Genomic DNA, 17665 nt, shown 5'->3' on the forward strand with positions numbered 1-17665 from the left:
TGGCTCAAGGGCCTGCAAGTGCAAAGCCAAGTTCCTTTTGATTATGGCTTCACAGCTCCGGAGACTCTATTCTCAAGAAAACTTGAGGGCTTGTAATCTTGTTTAATGGAGTAAAATTTTTCGTCATCATCAATATATGGATGAATTACATCACAGAACAAGCTGATAATGTTTCGAGTTTGAAGCTGCCTCAGTTGCAGCTTGATAGATTCACTAGCAGGAATAAAAGCAGGATGGTTGGTAATGACGCGGAGTTCTCTAATCAGTTACACAGATATGTGATATAATCACCGAAACAGACCGTCCTAAACACAATGCTCTATTATTCCACCAACCATCGAGCAAGGCAGTTTTTCCAAATTAGAAATTTGGACCAGCTGCAACAATCTCCTCCATCAGCTTGCTGTCCGCTCCGATCTTGTAGTTTGCGAATACCTCGAAATTTTTCTTGAACAGGCCGCCCAATTTCAGGAGAGCATCCTTGTAGGCCTTCTTGTCAGACCACTGCAATTCAACAAAGAATAAGGTTAATACAACTAGTACTTGCAGCAGGGAAGTGATCAATTACTGGAGGGGAAAATGTCAAATTTACGTCAACTTACTGTGTTCTCAGGATTTAGGATTTCTGAAGGGACCCCTTCAATTTCAGTAGGGATCTCCAACCCAAACACCTCCGCCGTGGTGTAATTTGCTTTCAAAAGGGTTCCAGAGTGTATGGCATCAATTATTTTTCTGGTATAGGCTAATTTTATACGACTCCCGGATCCATAGCTGCAGATAGAGAGAAGGTTTTCCAATCATCAGATTTGCTGATCTATAGTCACTCGTGTAGCTGATATGTATACATCACTCATGGAGCTGAGACATATATGTTAGGGGCTGCATGGTTTTACCTTCCACCTGACCAGCCAGTGTTTACAAGCCATCCAGTTGCTCCATGCTTTTTCATTTTCTCAGCCAACATTGCTGCATACTTGGTTGGGTGAAGCATTATAAATGCTGCACCAAAGCATGCTGAAAATGTTGCAGTAGGCTCCTTTATACCATCCTCTGTTCCTGCTACCTGTTCAGTAATTGCACAGGAGATAAATCAGGACTTTTACCATCTAAAGAGGATGCTCAGACTGTCCTGCCTTAAATGTTGCAATAATTTTATCTAGCTGTAAGAGACTTCAATAAGAAAGAGTTCGTAGCTTCAGTGAATACACACCAGAGCTGTGTAGCCACTGATAAAATGGTACATGGTCTGGGCTAAGTTCAATTTGCTGACAGGGGGGAGTACACCAAAGGCATCGCAGGCCAGAAGGATGACATTCTTGGGATGAGGGCCAACACAGGGTATCTTTGCGTTGGGGATGTATTCTATTGGATAAGCTGCCCGAGTGTTTTCTGCAGTCACAGTAGTTGCAAGGTTAGAACTTGGAATCAAATCCAATTTTTTTTTTTCATCAAATTCAAATACAATTAAATGGAGTTATTTTCGGTTAATAAGGTTATTTTCCACTAGATAGATTGAAGGTTATGCAACTTATTCTCAGCTTGAGGTACTCTTTTGTCACCTGTAACAGATTTATCCGTGTAATCCACCTCTCGATAGTGCTCATCAAAAACAACATTTTCCAGCACTGCAAAGCATTCAAAGGAAACAGAAAGAGAGTCTTAATATTTCCTGCATGATGACTTGGAAAGACAAAAGATTCGTTACTGTGAGACTGAGATAAATACCAGTGCCAAACTTTATGGCATTCCAGATATCAGGCTCCTTTTCCCTCGACAAGTCAATGCACTTGGCATAGCAACCACCCTCAATATTTGACACGCCATTCTCGCTCCAGCAATGCTCATCATCTCCAATCAAGTATCTATTGTGGTCCGTAGACAATGTTGTCTTTCCAGTGCCTGATACATGCAACAGATGAGAGAAAGCAAATAGCGTTAGGGCAGATAAAAAGAATCTGAGACTAGAAGAAGACGCGAAGACAAAGATCAAGAGCAGCATATATCAAAGGACACATGGTGGCTCCCTGCAAGAAGTCATCATCCCCATTCGTTATACCTGACAATCCAAAGAAAAGGGCAACATCTCCGCCTTTTCCGATATTGCAGCCAGAGTGTAGGGAGAGGATCCCGCGCTTAGGCATGAGATAGTGCATTAAGCTGAATAAACCTTTCTTCATTTCCCCAGCATATTGAGTGCCGAGGATGACCATTTCCCTCCTATCAAGATTCATGTCTATGCTAGTGGAGGAAGTCATATAGTGTGTGTAACGGTTACATGGGAATTGCCCGGCATTGTATATTGTGAAGTCCGGAGTACCAAAGTTCTCCAGCTCTTCAGGAGTGGGTCGGATGCACCTGCCACCCACCCAGGTAAATTTATGTACTAAGCTTATTATTCACTTTCTGCGGCTCCACATATTTCCTCAATTCAATTAAACCTTTTGCAAAACAAGACTTTCTCTTTCACCAAAAATGCTTTCTTTCCAGTTGTTATACACACATATCACAGTGCATTGTAATAATCATCCTGACAAACTTGAATGCAGTAGAACAAAATGTTCAGTGTTCTGGAATGGTAACTTACATATTGTGCATGAACAATGAGTGGTAGGCTCTGGCAGAAACAATCCTAACTTTGATGCGGTGGTTAGGATCCCAATTGAGAAATTGATCATTCACATAAACCTGAAAAGCATATGTAGGATATTATCAAGTGTTTTATGTAAACCATCACGAAAACACACTGTATGGCAAAGTTGCGTTATACATATGGACATCACCATAGAACAAATCCTGCAGAAGATGCAATTATGGTTCTTGTGAAGACAAACATCAGCAGCAAACGAATCTTATTGCAAATGCAGAGGGTATCATTAAAACAGTGAATTGATAGCCAAAGCTCTGGTTTTGTTAGATACTTTCTTTAGCCATCATTGCTGAAAAATTACCCAAAAATAACAACCTGCTTGCTAGGACGTGATTGAAATTACAAGCCGATTCAGTTCATATTTCAGTTTCGCATCATTGGACACTTGATGCTATTATGGCATAAATTATTAGGGGTTGTACCCAGAAGGCCAAGTTTTTCTCATTTACTAAATGATTAGGTCTTAAATTTTCTGCTTCTTATACTATTTAATCAACAAAAACAGGAAAAAAAAAAAAAAGGTGATTTGTGTGAAGATATCTGTTAACATTTACCAACACTCAAGATATCCTCCCAAAAGTATGAGCTAAATAATGTATCAAAGGTATATTAGTGGATGGTTTTGTATATAGAATTTTAGACCAGCAGTATCCTCCTACATGACTAATCATTGGGATCTTGTAGATATCGTGTCGCTATTCTGGGGACCCAGAAATTACGTCTCTCACGCACTACCAATTGTATAATATGTGGCATACACAGTTAAAGATCACACTCTGCATAACTAAGACGTCTGTAGCTCTGCATAGCTGGGCATGCCTATCCAGAGTATGCCAACAGACCAATCCAACATGACAAAGATGGTTAGGCCATGTCACCAAAACTAAGAATCACCCAACTCCAAAAAGAACAGTCATCGTCAATTTACTGGCCAATTGTGCAAATAGGAAGGTCCCATTTGGATTGCTATTTTCCGAGGTTTTATAGAAAAACATACTGTAACGATTTGATTTATATAAGAAAAAAAAAAGTGATTGCAAAAGTAGTGTGATAAAGTCATTAATCTCATATTATAATAGGGTATTATTGCAAATAAAAAAAAAAAAAGGAGGTTAGGGACAAAGTAGGAAGCTTCATGGTGTCATATTAGAGGTTTGTTTAAGGATGGTTAAACCGTTAAAGTGCTAAAGTATTTACCTTCTCCAAGGAGCACAAATAATCCACGGCTCTTTCTCTATTGACCAAGAAAGTGTGCTCGTCCATTTCAATATTAGGTGAGCCCCTATTTGGAATAATTGTGACGCCATTCCAAAAAGTTGACATTAATTAGAGTCCGCTAATTAATTTTTAAAAAAAAGGGATAAGAAGATACTTAGCACTTACTTTCCCCACCAAAGCTCATCCTCAGTTGTTTCATCTTTCACAACGCGCTTATCTCTTGGAGATCGACCCGTTTTTGCTCCCGAAAGCGTGGCCAACGCGCCGCTCGATGTTATGAAAGATCCCTTCTCATACTTTATGGCTTGCTCATACAGCTCTGCATTAAGGAAATTTCAAAAAAAAAAAAAAAAAATTAAACTAAGTACCACAGACTAATTTTGGACACTGACAGTTGGGATGAAAAGGATGTCAGAGACAATAAATCTAGTTTTGTAGACTACGTGAGTCAAATTTTGTTACATTTTCAATTCTTAAAATTGGTGAGATGGTGTGACAAAATTTAAGTCACATAGACCAGGTCTAACCTTATGTTTCACATTCTTAACTTAGAAATGCTTTTCAAATATTCTTTAAAATATTAATTAAGTTAGAAAAAATATATCAACGATCGAAAATCTCAATCTCAATCTCAACCATAAGATAAGAATAAGATACCAAATTGATCCATTTATCCCAAAACGTGATTTTAATTAAAAACATTTAAGTAAACAAACGCTTCCAGCTGTCACAAGTCAGGACAAAGATCAACATATTTTGCATGTCCATAATATAATAGTAATTAGTACAAAATTTTTTTTTTTTTGGCAATATCCATTTGACCCCTAAAAGATATTCAACCCACTAATTATATATTTTGATGGAACTCAATTAAAAACAGCTTACTCCACATTCAAGAAAGAAAAATGGAAAGAAAAAAAAAAAAACCTTCGTGTCACGTTAGGCCCACAAATGTGTACTACTATACTAGCATTAAATTTCCACCACAAACCGGCAGTACAATTAATGTCCGCTACGTTTCTATTCTATCAGCATTTTAAATTTTGGATATGATTTGCACCATGACAGAACAATACAAATACAAAGATATGGTAGTTAAGAACGGGAAATTCTAACATCACTATTAGATATTAGATATCATATTCATGATCGTAATCCAATAATTTTTTACCATATTATTAAATAGTTTAAATTTTTAAAATCATCTGAATGCTAAATAATTTTTTATACAGTTATTTAAAATTATCTAAAGGCTGATATCTTATCTTTTTTTTTTAAATATATACAGTTATTTAATACGTAACGATATGATATCCAAAAGGTATCGTAGAACTCCTTATCGAGAACATAACTGGAAACTTATTCCATGATTTTAAAGGGTCCAAATTAATTAGAATTCTTACCTAATTGCACTGCTACATTTTTTTGACTTTTCTTCTTTTTTTTTTTTATTTTTTCCTAATACTACGGCTGTTTTTTGAAGAATTCAAACTCTTGGATGTGTGGAAAGGGGCAAGAGCCAGAGGCTGTATATTACCAGCAGGGGAGAGATTGTAGAGGATGTGAGTGAACTTGAGAGCACTGTCACTGACGGCGAAGGTGGGTGCGTAATGGTGGTGGGTCACATGTTCCACCCTCGGCGTCTCGCCGCTCCTGGCGGGGTCTCCCCTCACCACCTTCGGCCCTGTTTCTCTCGTCAAAGATGCCAATGATGCACTATTTCACCCAAAAGACAAAAAAAAAAAAAAAACAAAATGTTAGTTCACCATCAATCCTCTTATTTTTGAATAGATCTTATAGAATTATTTATACAACGTTTTGGTAGTACTAGCTTAAAGTAATCCTTGGAAAGGTAACCTGGCTAAATTCTAGTAACATTTGTCACAAATTTCAAGAAATACTTTAATGAGTCAAAACTGCCCAAATTTTTTAAACAACGAAAAGGTAAGGAATGAAATGGATTGGGTGATTCGGAGGAAAAATCGAAAAGTTTCAAAGTTTTGAACCTTCCCACTTACATTAAGAAAAAAAAAAAAACGAAAAGGTAGGATTCTTGCTTTGCTAATGGGATTCTTGGAAAGTAAATATTTAGACCTGATTGACTGGAGCTGTTGCCTGTGGCGTTCTTCCTCAGAAAGGGTAGCGCCAAAGGCGCCCTGAGTGCCCGTGATGGGGGTAGTAGGGGCCGATTTCTTCCTCTGGAGCGAATGCAACTCGTCCAGGGTCTTAGCCTTGACTGGAGGAGCGCTATCATCGTGGCAGATCTCATCTTCTTCCTTCTTCTTCTCGGTGTGAATCTTTGGCAGCCCATGCCTGCCTCTGGCAACTGTTGGGCTAGTTGCAAAGCTGAATTCTCCGTTTTGGCTACCTTTGGAGGCCATCTTTTCACCTGAAATACAATCGACAAATCAGCTTTTATCCAGTAGTAATACTTCAAATCTATTAACTTTACCAGCAAGAGTTAATTACGCGTAAAAAAACGGTGATCATGCATTAAGCATTTCATGGAAGGCTGGGGGAAAAAAAAATTCAATAGCAATACCAACCAGAAAAGAAGATGGTAGATAACCAATTGAACTAGTGGTGAATCAAGAATAATGAAAAGGGTCGGAAGGGTTTAATCATCCGAGTGCTAGCGATACGAAAGGGGACAATTGACGATGGAAGGGTGTGAACGTAGGCAATTGCGCCCCGGAATTTATAGGTGTCACTGAACCTCCCCCAGGTACTGCCTACTGCTGGCATGGATCAAAAATTAACCATAGTTAAGTCCTAACTAAGGTTAGGATTGAAGATAAGAATTTCCTAAGTAAAAAAAAAATAGTCAAAAATCAACTTGCCAGGAAAGTACAAAATTCAAATTAAATGCAAACAGCTAATGATGTCTTAGGAAACGGGTAAATTGAAAACCAGGCTTGCTTTCGCCTGACAGCGGTGAAAACCGCGTGAGGACGTCAAAAGTGACTGGTCCTTGATCATTGAGTCCTAACTTTAACACATGGTAGTTATTATCCATTTAAAGCATTCCGTGTAATAGACGGTGTAATGCCTCGCTTGTTATCATTCAAAAAACAAACGGGATAAGGATAAAATTCAGACAGATGATTTGAAACGCTGTAATTAACATGATAAAGTTATAAACCTATACTTATTCCGTTAATGGATTGTAATCCATTATTGTGAATACCCTCAATAATAGTTAACATAGTATAAAGCTATAAATCTAGGCTTATCCTCTGTTAACAAAATTTTGAGAATGGAAGTATACAGTATTTAGCAATCTAAAAGATGACGAAAATGTTAAAACCACAAAGCTTCCCTTCTTGCACTTTATGCATATTCAAGCATAGAATTGTTATGCTTATTATGATGGTTTGGATCAAGAATGCCTATTTTAGTGATTGTTATGCCGAATCTGGTTTCGATCATAGATGTCTATTTTCACAATGTACAGCAAGGATAATATGAGCTGAAAATCCAAGTGTTGGTTACATTCTACTGTTTAAGAGTAGAATTACAGCGGAAGTATTATTCTACTGTATAAGAGTTACATTCTACTGTTCAGCGTGTTTGGATTGCTAAATTATTTTTCATAATATTTCGCTTAGATCATAAACACATTTTTTAATTTACCTTTTTATCTCACATATATCACATAACAAAAAGTATTATAGTAATTATTTTAAATAACATTTCAAATAATACTCTATCCAAAAACTCGTTGAAACATGAGGAAATAAGAGAGAAATTACTGCCTAGAGATACGCAGATGACATCTCCACACCTTTGTTTTTTTTTTTTTTTTTACGAATAACACGTATAATTTTATTAGTTTTTGAGAGATCTGCACTAACGACGGCAATCAAAAGCATCAAACACAGCAAATAAAAGAACTTTTTTTTGTATGAACTTTTTTTTATATATATAAACGCATCAACTACCTTTTTTATAAAACAATTTAAATTAGTAAATGTAATGAAGAAGCAAATCTTTGACCCCCAGATCATTTGGCAAGACTGAGCAGGCCATGCATAATTCTATACTGCATATCCGAGGCAACTTTAATTGCAATAAAGGATTGAAGTGGTCGTTTAGGCTTTAGGGAGAAAAGCTCAAGTAATTGATGCTTCCTTCCGATCCATGTAGGTGCAGGCCTGCAAAAAAAAATAGATGGACGTGTTTGCAATAGGAATTATTTATTAGAAAATAATTTATTTACATCACAAATATATTTTTTTAATACATCATTCTATATTTGCAATCACCGTAATTTCACATACATCATATCGCATCGCAAAAAATACTACAATAATTATTTCAAATAATTTCCGATCCAAAACCCTTCTCACCGTTCATCTTGAGGGTCAACCAAATAAAAAATTACTCTTGGCATGGCATTACATTTTTGGGGTTGAGCTGCTTTAGTCAATACAATACATAAGTGCAGCGACAAATGAAGACGGTACATGTATATATATATATATATATATATATATATATATAGTGTGTATTCCTTGTCGAACCAGTCCTCTTAGGATTTGACAATTGCACGCTACAAAACGCTGGGTGCAATGTTTGTAAACTGCAGGACACGTCATGACCTGTTCAGTAATCCATTTGACATTCTAATTTTCAATCTGATATCGATCTGAAGAAGAAACTGAACGGCTGCTTCGTCACCTCTGTGCAACATTGAGTATTTTAAGATGAAATCGTATTCTTTCTTCTTTTTTTTTTTTTTTTGGGTAGGAAAAAGAAAGAAGATATTAAATTGTGGAACAAGTCAGAAGTCAACCCTCAATTTAGGCAATAAAATGTGGTAAATGCATACTTGGTGTTAGTTCTTTCGGAAAAAAAAAAAAAAAGTTATCCACTGCTTGATGTGATACATTAGATTAGAGATGCATCCAATGTATCATGTGCTGAAATTTTTTTTTTTTTTTTGCCCTTTTTTAAATCTTTGGAGCCGAGGCAACTCAGGCAAGGGGTCATTGACATAAAATGGCAATCCTATGCTTTTGCAGCATTTGATATTTAAATCAATAATATGCCTGTGTTTCTTAATAAATTTACAAAACTTCCTTCAAGAAAAAGAGATTTCCAAAACCAATTGACAGTAGAGTTTCTCATGTTCGACTCTGGCCAGGTTTACGTGGTTCGATCAGCCTTATTTGGATTGTGATTTTTTATAAAAAAATTTTAAAAATAGCAATTCAAACGGGATACAATTAGGCAATTCAAATTGGATATGATTAAGATCTGAACTTATAGAGGTAGTATCTGTTTTCAAAAATAATTAATAATGTACTCTACTAGTACTATCACTGGTCAATGACAATTTTTTTTTTTAATGTTTTGCTTCATTTAACAAAAATTTAGACCATTAAATTCAAAATTCTAGCTCAGCATGGGTGATTTGTGATCCGAAACCACCTAGACGTAATGTTAGCGCTGACCTGTTGACATGGTGGAGCTATCCGACACACGCAATTCACAAATGGGTTGTGGGCGCGAGTCACCCTAGTGGTCGTGGTTGCGTCAGGGAAGCGACCCAATAAATAAGGAGTACAAATTTCTATACATCATTTTCCTTTCCCCAAAATTGTGATGATCATAATTAGGATCACTATTTCCAAAAAGAAATGGTATAATCAATATCGCAACGATGTGTTTGTGTGTGTGTGTGTGTGTTTTTTTTTCATCATTTAGAAAATTTTGAAGATAATACTGCACATTTTTAAAGATTATACTGTAAATTTTTTTTTGTACATTTGATGGATGTGAGTTAAAAATATGATTAAAAAATAAAAAAAAATTAGAAAGACATATTTATGATGTAAGCAAAAAAATTTCTAAATAATGAGATATCCAAATACAATCGATCTTTTACAGGAAAATTCATAAAGTGAAGAATTTACATAGATAGAACATGATCGTATTTGGAATTATCAAATGAAGAAAAAGTTGGAAAACTAATATGAGAAGGAATTTGCTAAGGGGTGCTTAATAGGCTCATTAGTACATTTGAATTATGTCTAACTTATCATGTATGTACACATTAACGTTTTATTGTACTTTGCATTCATACACTTTTGAAATGCATTCATACACTTTTCTAACAATAGGTATCTATTAATGTCCATTAGATATCTGTTAGCCAAAATAAAAACAATTATTAATCAATACCGGCTCAATTCTGCATTTAAGATAGACTTTTGTTCAGTTAAGAAAACATATATTTTTAACTTGTGTTAAATAAACAATTTTGTAGGCATATCTTATATATAAGTCATCTTTCAAATGCGCGCACACAAATTTATAAGTCCCAGAAACTTTCTCCATTTAATTTCACTTTTTAAAAACCAAAAATGCGCACAACAGATATTGAAGGTTCGTGGCCAAAATTTGATCAAAACAAATTGTAAGGTTCAAATTATATCTTATACATCATTTTTCATATTACATGTGAAGGTTATAAAATTTTGTTCTATAATTACATATTATTAAAAATTAGTTATATTGTATGCATATAAAATTATTTATCGTGCTTTTTACACAAAATCGATCGAACGATTTGTCAGAAAACTGTTCTGGCCCCTCGTCCTCCGTCACGCGGTTCTGTAAGAAAAGGACAATGTATAATTTGAAGGATAACGCAGAAAGATAGGATAACAGCGACGGCCCCGTGACGGTGGAGGGAGGGATGGAGCAAGAGACGCGTGCAACTGGATGACCTTTTATCGACCATCTTTTGATCTATTCCTCTTCTTCGGGCACATCTTCCAATTTGGAGCATACCTAATTTATTTCTTCCCTATCAACAGCTCAACTTTTTCATTTTAGATTTTCTTTTTCTTTTGTGGGTTTGATTACCATCAGACCAGACGGGTGCACCACACACCCGTATGAATTTAGAACAAATCTCATATTGAGGGACATTAATGGGAGGCAAGGTTTGAACCCTTGACCTCCCACCCCACAATTAATGTGGTGGCTAACTCCACTAAAGGAAGTTGGTTTTGTGGGTTTGGTTAGTTTTGCTAAAAAATTGTTGTTATTATCTCTTAACACACTTTTGTCAGCCATGGAGGTGCTTGGTTAATTGGGCTATGGACAATTACCTGTAACCCCTTTTTTTTGGGTACAAATATAACTTGGGCTAATAGGAAAAGACAAAGAAAAAGGTCAACTTGACCAAATCATAACCTCTTTCTCTTATATAGGGTTTGACAAAATGTTCATGGACATTGATTACGAGAGATTTTAAGCGTTAATTTTCTAAAAAAAAGGTTCAATTTAAATAAAAATATTAAAAAAAGATAATAAGTTTAAGTGTGTAAGCAAAAAGTAAAATAGATTTAAATTGGGTATATCAAACACTGTCTAGTGAAAACTTGTTAGACAAATTCAAGAATACTAAGAATTTCACGCTTCACATATGTTACACAAATACCTGCTCACATTAATAAAAGGCTGAATATCTTTTGAAATATGGTAAATATAGTATCTACTTTTGACTATCAAACTATTTTTCGTCTCAATTTAGCCATTCAACTAATTAATCAGTATAGTCGTGGTCATTTTGTTGGATTTCGTTCTTAATTTATAAAATAAATTAAACACGTGCAAATTACGTGTCAAATTTTAAGGTAAATATGTCCACTAATCTTCTCAATCCAAACCTAAAATCTCCTATGGCCACTAAATTATTTCACTCGTATACTTTTGGCCACTCAAATGTTTTTTTTTTACTTTAATATAGTTACTGAACTCTTAAATCGGTATACTAGTGGTCATTCTATCAAATGTTTTTATTAATGCTAACGGAGTGAGCTCTATGTGCATTTCACATACCAAAAATAAGAACAATATCATAAGATCAATTTTTAAAATTTTTTCCATCTAGAGTTTTAGATTTCTTAAATAACAAAAATGAAAATGAGAATCTTCAATAGTTGCTTTAACATATTGTAATTTATAACTTTTGACAAAAAATCTAAATGATATGCTCAAGTTCTTGTGAATTATTTGCAAGAACTCTGAAATTATATGAAAATAGTAGATCTAATAACAAATTTTGAATGAAAGCTTACTAATATATTATTTTGGTGAGTTGAGTGGCCAACTTGAACGAAAGATCACTAAGAATATATTGTTTGTATAGTTTAATGACTATTTAAGATTTTTGTCTCATCTATTTGGACGAATTTACCTATAGTTTTTGGTGTGTGCATTGCATATGCAATTCATTCCTATAGGTTTAACACCGAATTTGGACAGAATGGCCACTAATATACACATTTGTGAGTTGAGTGGCCATTTTGAATCAGAAAATAATTGAGCAATTAAAAGTGTACTATCAGAACAATTCAGTGGCCGCTAACATTTTTTGTCTTTGAATCAAGAAGTTCAGTAGATATATTTACCGTTAGGTTTTGACAAGTGATTTACACGTACTAGGTTTATTTTATAGATTAAAAGCAATATCTGACAAAATGATCTTGGATATATTGATTAGTTAGTTGAGTGGTTGAATTACGATAAAAAATAATTTGATGGTAAAAAATACATGTAGAAAATAGTTCAATTATGGCTGAAATTTTTTGCCTGGTAAATATAATGGGTGGTACATTATGCTAATAGGTATGGTTGTCATTTTCAGAATCAAGTTCCCTTAATCTCTTAACTACTAAAGACCATTTTTTGCTTTGGCGTTATTGAGGGGAACGTGACGGGAAATATACCGATAAAGGGAATAGTTAAGACAGCCAAAGGAATGATACTACAGGACATGGGACGGTAGTGGGGAACACTGCTGGAAAACGTTAAGGTCCTCCTGGATATAATTTCGTGACGTTGATATATGAAACTGCAAGCTACTACACTTGCCACTCAGTGCAGTTGGGATGGTATGGAATCCATGCCTGGGGGATAGGAATAGGGCCTGCCTTGAATTGGACATCATAACATCTTAGAAAAGACTCTAAGTAAAATTTCCCCATAAAGATCCAATACCCTCTTTAAAAAACCAATTTTTGTTTACCATGCATACCAATTTCCACCCCCCCCCTCCCCACTTCCCGGAAAAAAGCACACAAGATGAATCTTGAATCTTGTACATACAATTTTTTTCATTAAAGATTTGATTAATTGCCAATTGTCATTTATTTATTAACAACTCGAATCCGAGGACCATTTGGTCGCAAGTAGGCATGTCAATAGGTAGGGTCTAGTTTGGATCCTTTTGATCCAGATCCAAACCCATTTAATTTAGTTAGATCCAGACCCAAATCCAAACCCTTTTGAGTCTGAAAGAGTAAGTTCATACTCAGACCCTTATGGATTTGGGTATCCATGGGTATTTTCTGAACATACTAAAACAAAATTATATTTAAAATATATAGAGTTCATAAATAATATAAATACCATCCAATTTTTGTTTACAAATAATAAAATTAACATTCGACAAGTTGAATGCAATACTGTGAACTCAAAGAAAGAATTATTATTGACTACTTCTATATATTTTCAAAGATTTAATTGCATCCATATCCAATATTTCATTTGTTTGCCTTTATCTTTTTTCCTTTTCTTAAAAAAGTTTGTACAAATTACAATGACAACTAGGATTAGTTTTTAAAAAAGAAAACAACCATAACATATATAAATATTTTATCTTATTAAAAAAATGTAATTTTGTACCTCTTTTTCTTATTTAAACATCAATGTTGGTAGATGTCTCGCAATCCAGCACTAAAATAGTGAATGAGATAAAAGTCATTTAATTAAGGACAGATGACAAATAAATAATAGAATAAGAAGATTTACAAACACTTATTCATTTTTTCTTTGATTTAATCCAATCATCAGTAGTCACTAATATTTCAACCATATCTAGAAGCAATTTGGCACGAGTCTCATCAATCACCCAATCACCAACACTAAATGCAGATTCTGATGCCATAAAATCTTACTGTATTCAAGCCAATAGCTATAAAATATTAGATTATTTTATAAATTTACTAATATATATTATTTAATTAAATATATATGAGTCTGGGTAAGGTCTGGTATGGGTCTGGATTTAAATATGGATTCTAGAAAACCAAACCCTACCTAGACTCACGACTCTCTCACAGGGTCTGGGTCTGGGTCTGGGTAGGTTTGAATTTGAGAAATTAAATCCAAACCCTACCTAAATATAATGGGTTTGGATTGAATTTGGGTAAGACCCGATCCATTGATATGCGTAGTCGCAGGTGAAGGTCTTACCAAATAAGTTACATTTCATTGTCAATGTATTTGGTTATAAGTCTAGAAAAATGTTATGGTGTCGGCAAAGTTCAATGCTTGTGGGAAAGGGCAGATGGAGGCTTGGGCCATGATAGAGGAAGAAAGCATGGAGTTAGCATCCAAAGTGCATCAAGGAATTTTTCAAACAATGAAACACTAGACTAGATCCAAATTCCATTCCACAGTCTAATTAATTAATAACTTTAGCTGCTAAATCAGTGATTCCAAACTGACATGTGGTTTAACATGGGCATGACTACTTTGAGTAATTTTAATCATTGGAAAGAACAATGAATTTGCAACCTGGTCTCTTTCATTGATTTTCTTACCTTTCTAGACTAGTTTCATGGATGCATCCTCCCTCTAATGAAGCTTCCCCAGGAGGATAACTACTCATGGGAGCTCAAAAAATGTTACCAGGAGGCACATGCGGGGGAGAGATGAGAACTGCGAAGGCTTACCTACCCAATCTAATAAACTATGATTGGTCATTAGTGAGTTCTTAGTTCCCGTCAAATGCTGCAAGACTTCAACTAGAATGACTTTCTGTTTCTAGTCTAGAGTGTGAACTCATTAAGGTCCGATATTTTGCTCCGTGATCCCTGCATCAATTGAACTTGCGGACTGTCAATACTAGGATTTAAAAAAAATGGTTCAACAATGAGTTTGACATTCACACTCTACTCATAAAAAACCTTTTTTTTTCTTTTATAAGTGAAAAATTTTGAATTCAGAGTCTCTTATTTGTAATTTCTCTAATCTTACCATCCAATTTAACCCTTTTTCTGCACATTAAAAAAGATGAAACTGAGGTAAAAGGTAATTAATGATCTAATTTAAATGTCAACATGCAGGTGTAATAAAGGTTCGAATAACTTTTATCTTCAACTGTGTGTACTGCTTGGGGGGGGGGGGGGGAGGGTTTGGTTGGGATAGTGGGGGAAGTACCACTAAATCAATGGAAATAGACCATTGTTCCTCTATCGAGTATATGTCCAAATATAGTTCCCGTATCCAGTACATGTTGACGCTACTAGTGTTCCTATGGAACCATTTGCTGTTTAAGGATTGATAGTTTCTTGTGCAAATGGATTCCTAGGGTTGCGGCTGAAGTTGGCAACTTTTGTAAAAAAATACTACTAATTAATTAGAAACTGTACGGAGCATATCCCCCTATTTTTTATGTCAGTTCATGATTAGACGATATCAAGCAACGCAAATTTCTTTTTCTTCGTAATAATAACGATTGTTTGTTTTACATGGGTCACATTCAAGAATTATACATAGGGCCATGGTTTAGGCTATTTCATCTGACATGATGTATTTTAGGCCCAAACCCATGCATTGTATACCGGAGAATAGCACTTGCAAATGGCTTATAGCAAGTTGCAAATTCGGGATCGAAAGGGATGCCATGTAGCATCCTTGTTCTAGAGTAGAAAAAGCAGACTTCAGGTGCAGAGCACATGCCCACTTAGAATTTCAAGAACAATTGAGTGAAAATCATTCTTTCGCATAAAATCGATGGAAGGGGCCAAAGTAGAGTATATGCATACTTATGTATATTACTAAATAGGGTTATTATCACTTTACCCCTTAACGTTTGGTGTTACTATCAATTTCCTCCTTAACATTAATATTATCTTTTAGTCACTTTACCCCCAAAACTAACGGTCAAACTTAACGGAGTTTGTTAATTAAAGTGAAAAGACATGTTTAACCCTTAAAATTATTATTACTTTACCTCCATAAAATATAGTCTCATTATCAATTTACCCCTAGAGTTATTTTTTAGGCAATTTATTCTACCATTAAACCAACTTAGCAAGTTAAAAAATTTTAGAGGAAAATACCCTCCTCTTTGCATAATAAAAATAATAAAAAATTTAGAGTGACTCTTCTCCTTTTTAGTATCAAGAAAAAAAGTCAAAGTATTAATTTCTTTCTTCTTGACAATCTTATTAATATTGAAAAAAAATAGAAAGATGGAGAGGGGGAGGGGGAGAGCGAGAGCGAGAGCTCAATTCTTTTTTTAAAAATTACAAATAAGAAAGAATAAATTAATTTTATTATTTTAAAATTATTTCACTTTTTTGTTTACCACCAAATTCCAATTCTCATTCCGACAATCTTAAAGTAATACGATAATGTTAGACTTTTCTTATTTTCTTTTTTTGCAAAATCTAATTTTTTGTCTCTTTCTTTCCTATCTCTTTTTCTTTTCCTAGTATTAATAAATGTGAAAAAGGAAATTTGAGAAAACCCTTTTATTTTTATATTTTTCAATCTCTTAAAGTGAAAAAAAAAATAAAGAATAATCATTCCGACTTTTTTATTTCTAATTATATATAAAAAGGGTAAATATATTTAAAATTTTTGGACCATACTAATTAGATTAATGATGAAGTAAAATGCCTAGAAAATAATGTAAGGAACTAAAGTGATTGTATCACTATAATCCAAACGAATAAAGTGATAATAACAATGTAGTAATGCTATAAAATAAAAGGGTATTTTTGTCCAAAATTTCTTAACATGTTGAGTTGAATTACTTATGGGGGTAAAGTGACTAAAAGATAATATTAGGAGGTAAACTGATAATAGTAATATAATTTAAGGGGGTAAAGTGATAATAATCCAACTAAATATAAGAGTAAACCTTAATCCTATCACTAAATACTAATTAGTTAACTTAACTATAACTATACTTGGAAGTACAATTTTAATGGAACTTGATACGTTGGAGTTTAGCTTAACAATTAAATTTGAAGTTCTTGTTTATTTCAATGTTGTTTAAGAATTGAGATTATGAGTTAGGACTTGGGATTATGAACCTTCTATTTTTTCTTTTTTTTTTGCATATCATGCTTGTTTGAGTTGATTGAACATTATTAGAAAAACATACAGGATATTATTCTGTCACAACAATTTTTTAGAGAAAATTAAAATATTTTAACTCACTAATGATATTTCGCGTTTCGGATATTACTGAATTACCGGTTCTCCGAATCAATTTATCAAACTAAGGTTTGGACGGTAATTAGATATTAGTCTTAAAAAAATCAATTTTCAAATTATCAAGTTTTTTTTTATCGAATTCCCAATTATCAATGTGCAATGGCAAGAATAACAATGTGCAAAAAATATTAGCAAGCAACTTGTGAAACTATTGGGATGCCACGTGGCAATCAAGGATGCAAATCACTAAAGCTCGCTTCCTTCTTGTATACATGGTATGGAAACGATGCTTACAAATCTCTGAAACAGGGATTCTAATAGTCTGTCAAAAGAAAGGAACAACAACCGTTTGAAAGTTTGAGAACCATTTAATTGTTTCCAAAAAATATAAGTTACATTAATATTAGATAGAATGCTAGCATAATATTTACAGACTACCATGGTTCTGGCCGCGCTATGCAGCGGCCTACCCACTGGTATGAACAGCTTAATCCGTAACAATGAGGATAATTTCCTAAAACATCATCATGTATATATAGGCTCAAGAGA

General features: G+C 34.3%; 1 protein-coding gene across 1 annotated transcript; it reads right to left on the reverse strand.

The window, feature by feature from the left end:
* Window positions 1-69: 69 nt before the first annotated feature.
* On the reverse strand, window positions 70-6547 carry LOC113714675 (phosphoenolpyruvate carboxykinase (ATP) 1-like). Its single transcript, XM_027238665.2, has 13 exons — window positions 6412-6547; window positions 5960-6254; window positions 5403-5581; window positions 4031-4184; window positions 3845-3929; window positions 2585-2685; window positions 2057-2355; window positions 1726-1899; window positions 1560-1625; window positions 1211-1389; window positions 894-1063; window positions 603-771; window positions 70-504 (listed from the first exon to the last, which is right to left on the reverse strand). Exons 2-13 carry the CDS (start codon window positions 6244-6246, stop codon window positions 361-363), a joined length of 2007 nt encoding a protein of 668 aa, XP_027094466.2. The 5' UTR covers window positions 6247-6254; window positions 6412-6547; the 3' UTR covers window positions 70-360.
* Between the last annotated feature and the right edge of the window lie 11118 nt (window positions 6548-17665).

This window comes from Coffea arabica, chromosome 10c, assembly GCF_036785885.1.
Source record: "Coffea arabica cultivar ET-39 chromosome 10c, Coffea Arabica ET-39 HiFi, whole genome shotgun sequence".
Classification (NCBI taxonomy): domain Eukaryota; kingdom Viridiplantae; phylum Streptophyta; class Magnoliopsida; order Gentianales; family Rubiaceae; genus Coffea; species Coffea arabica.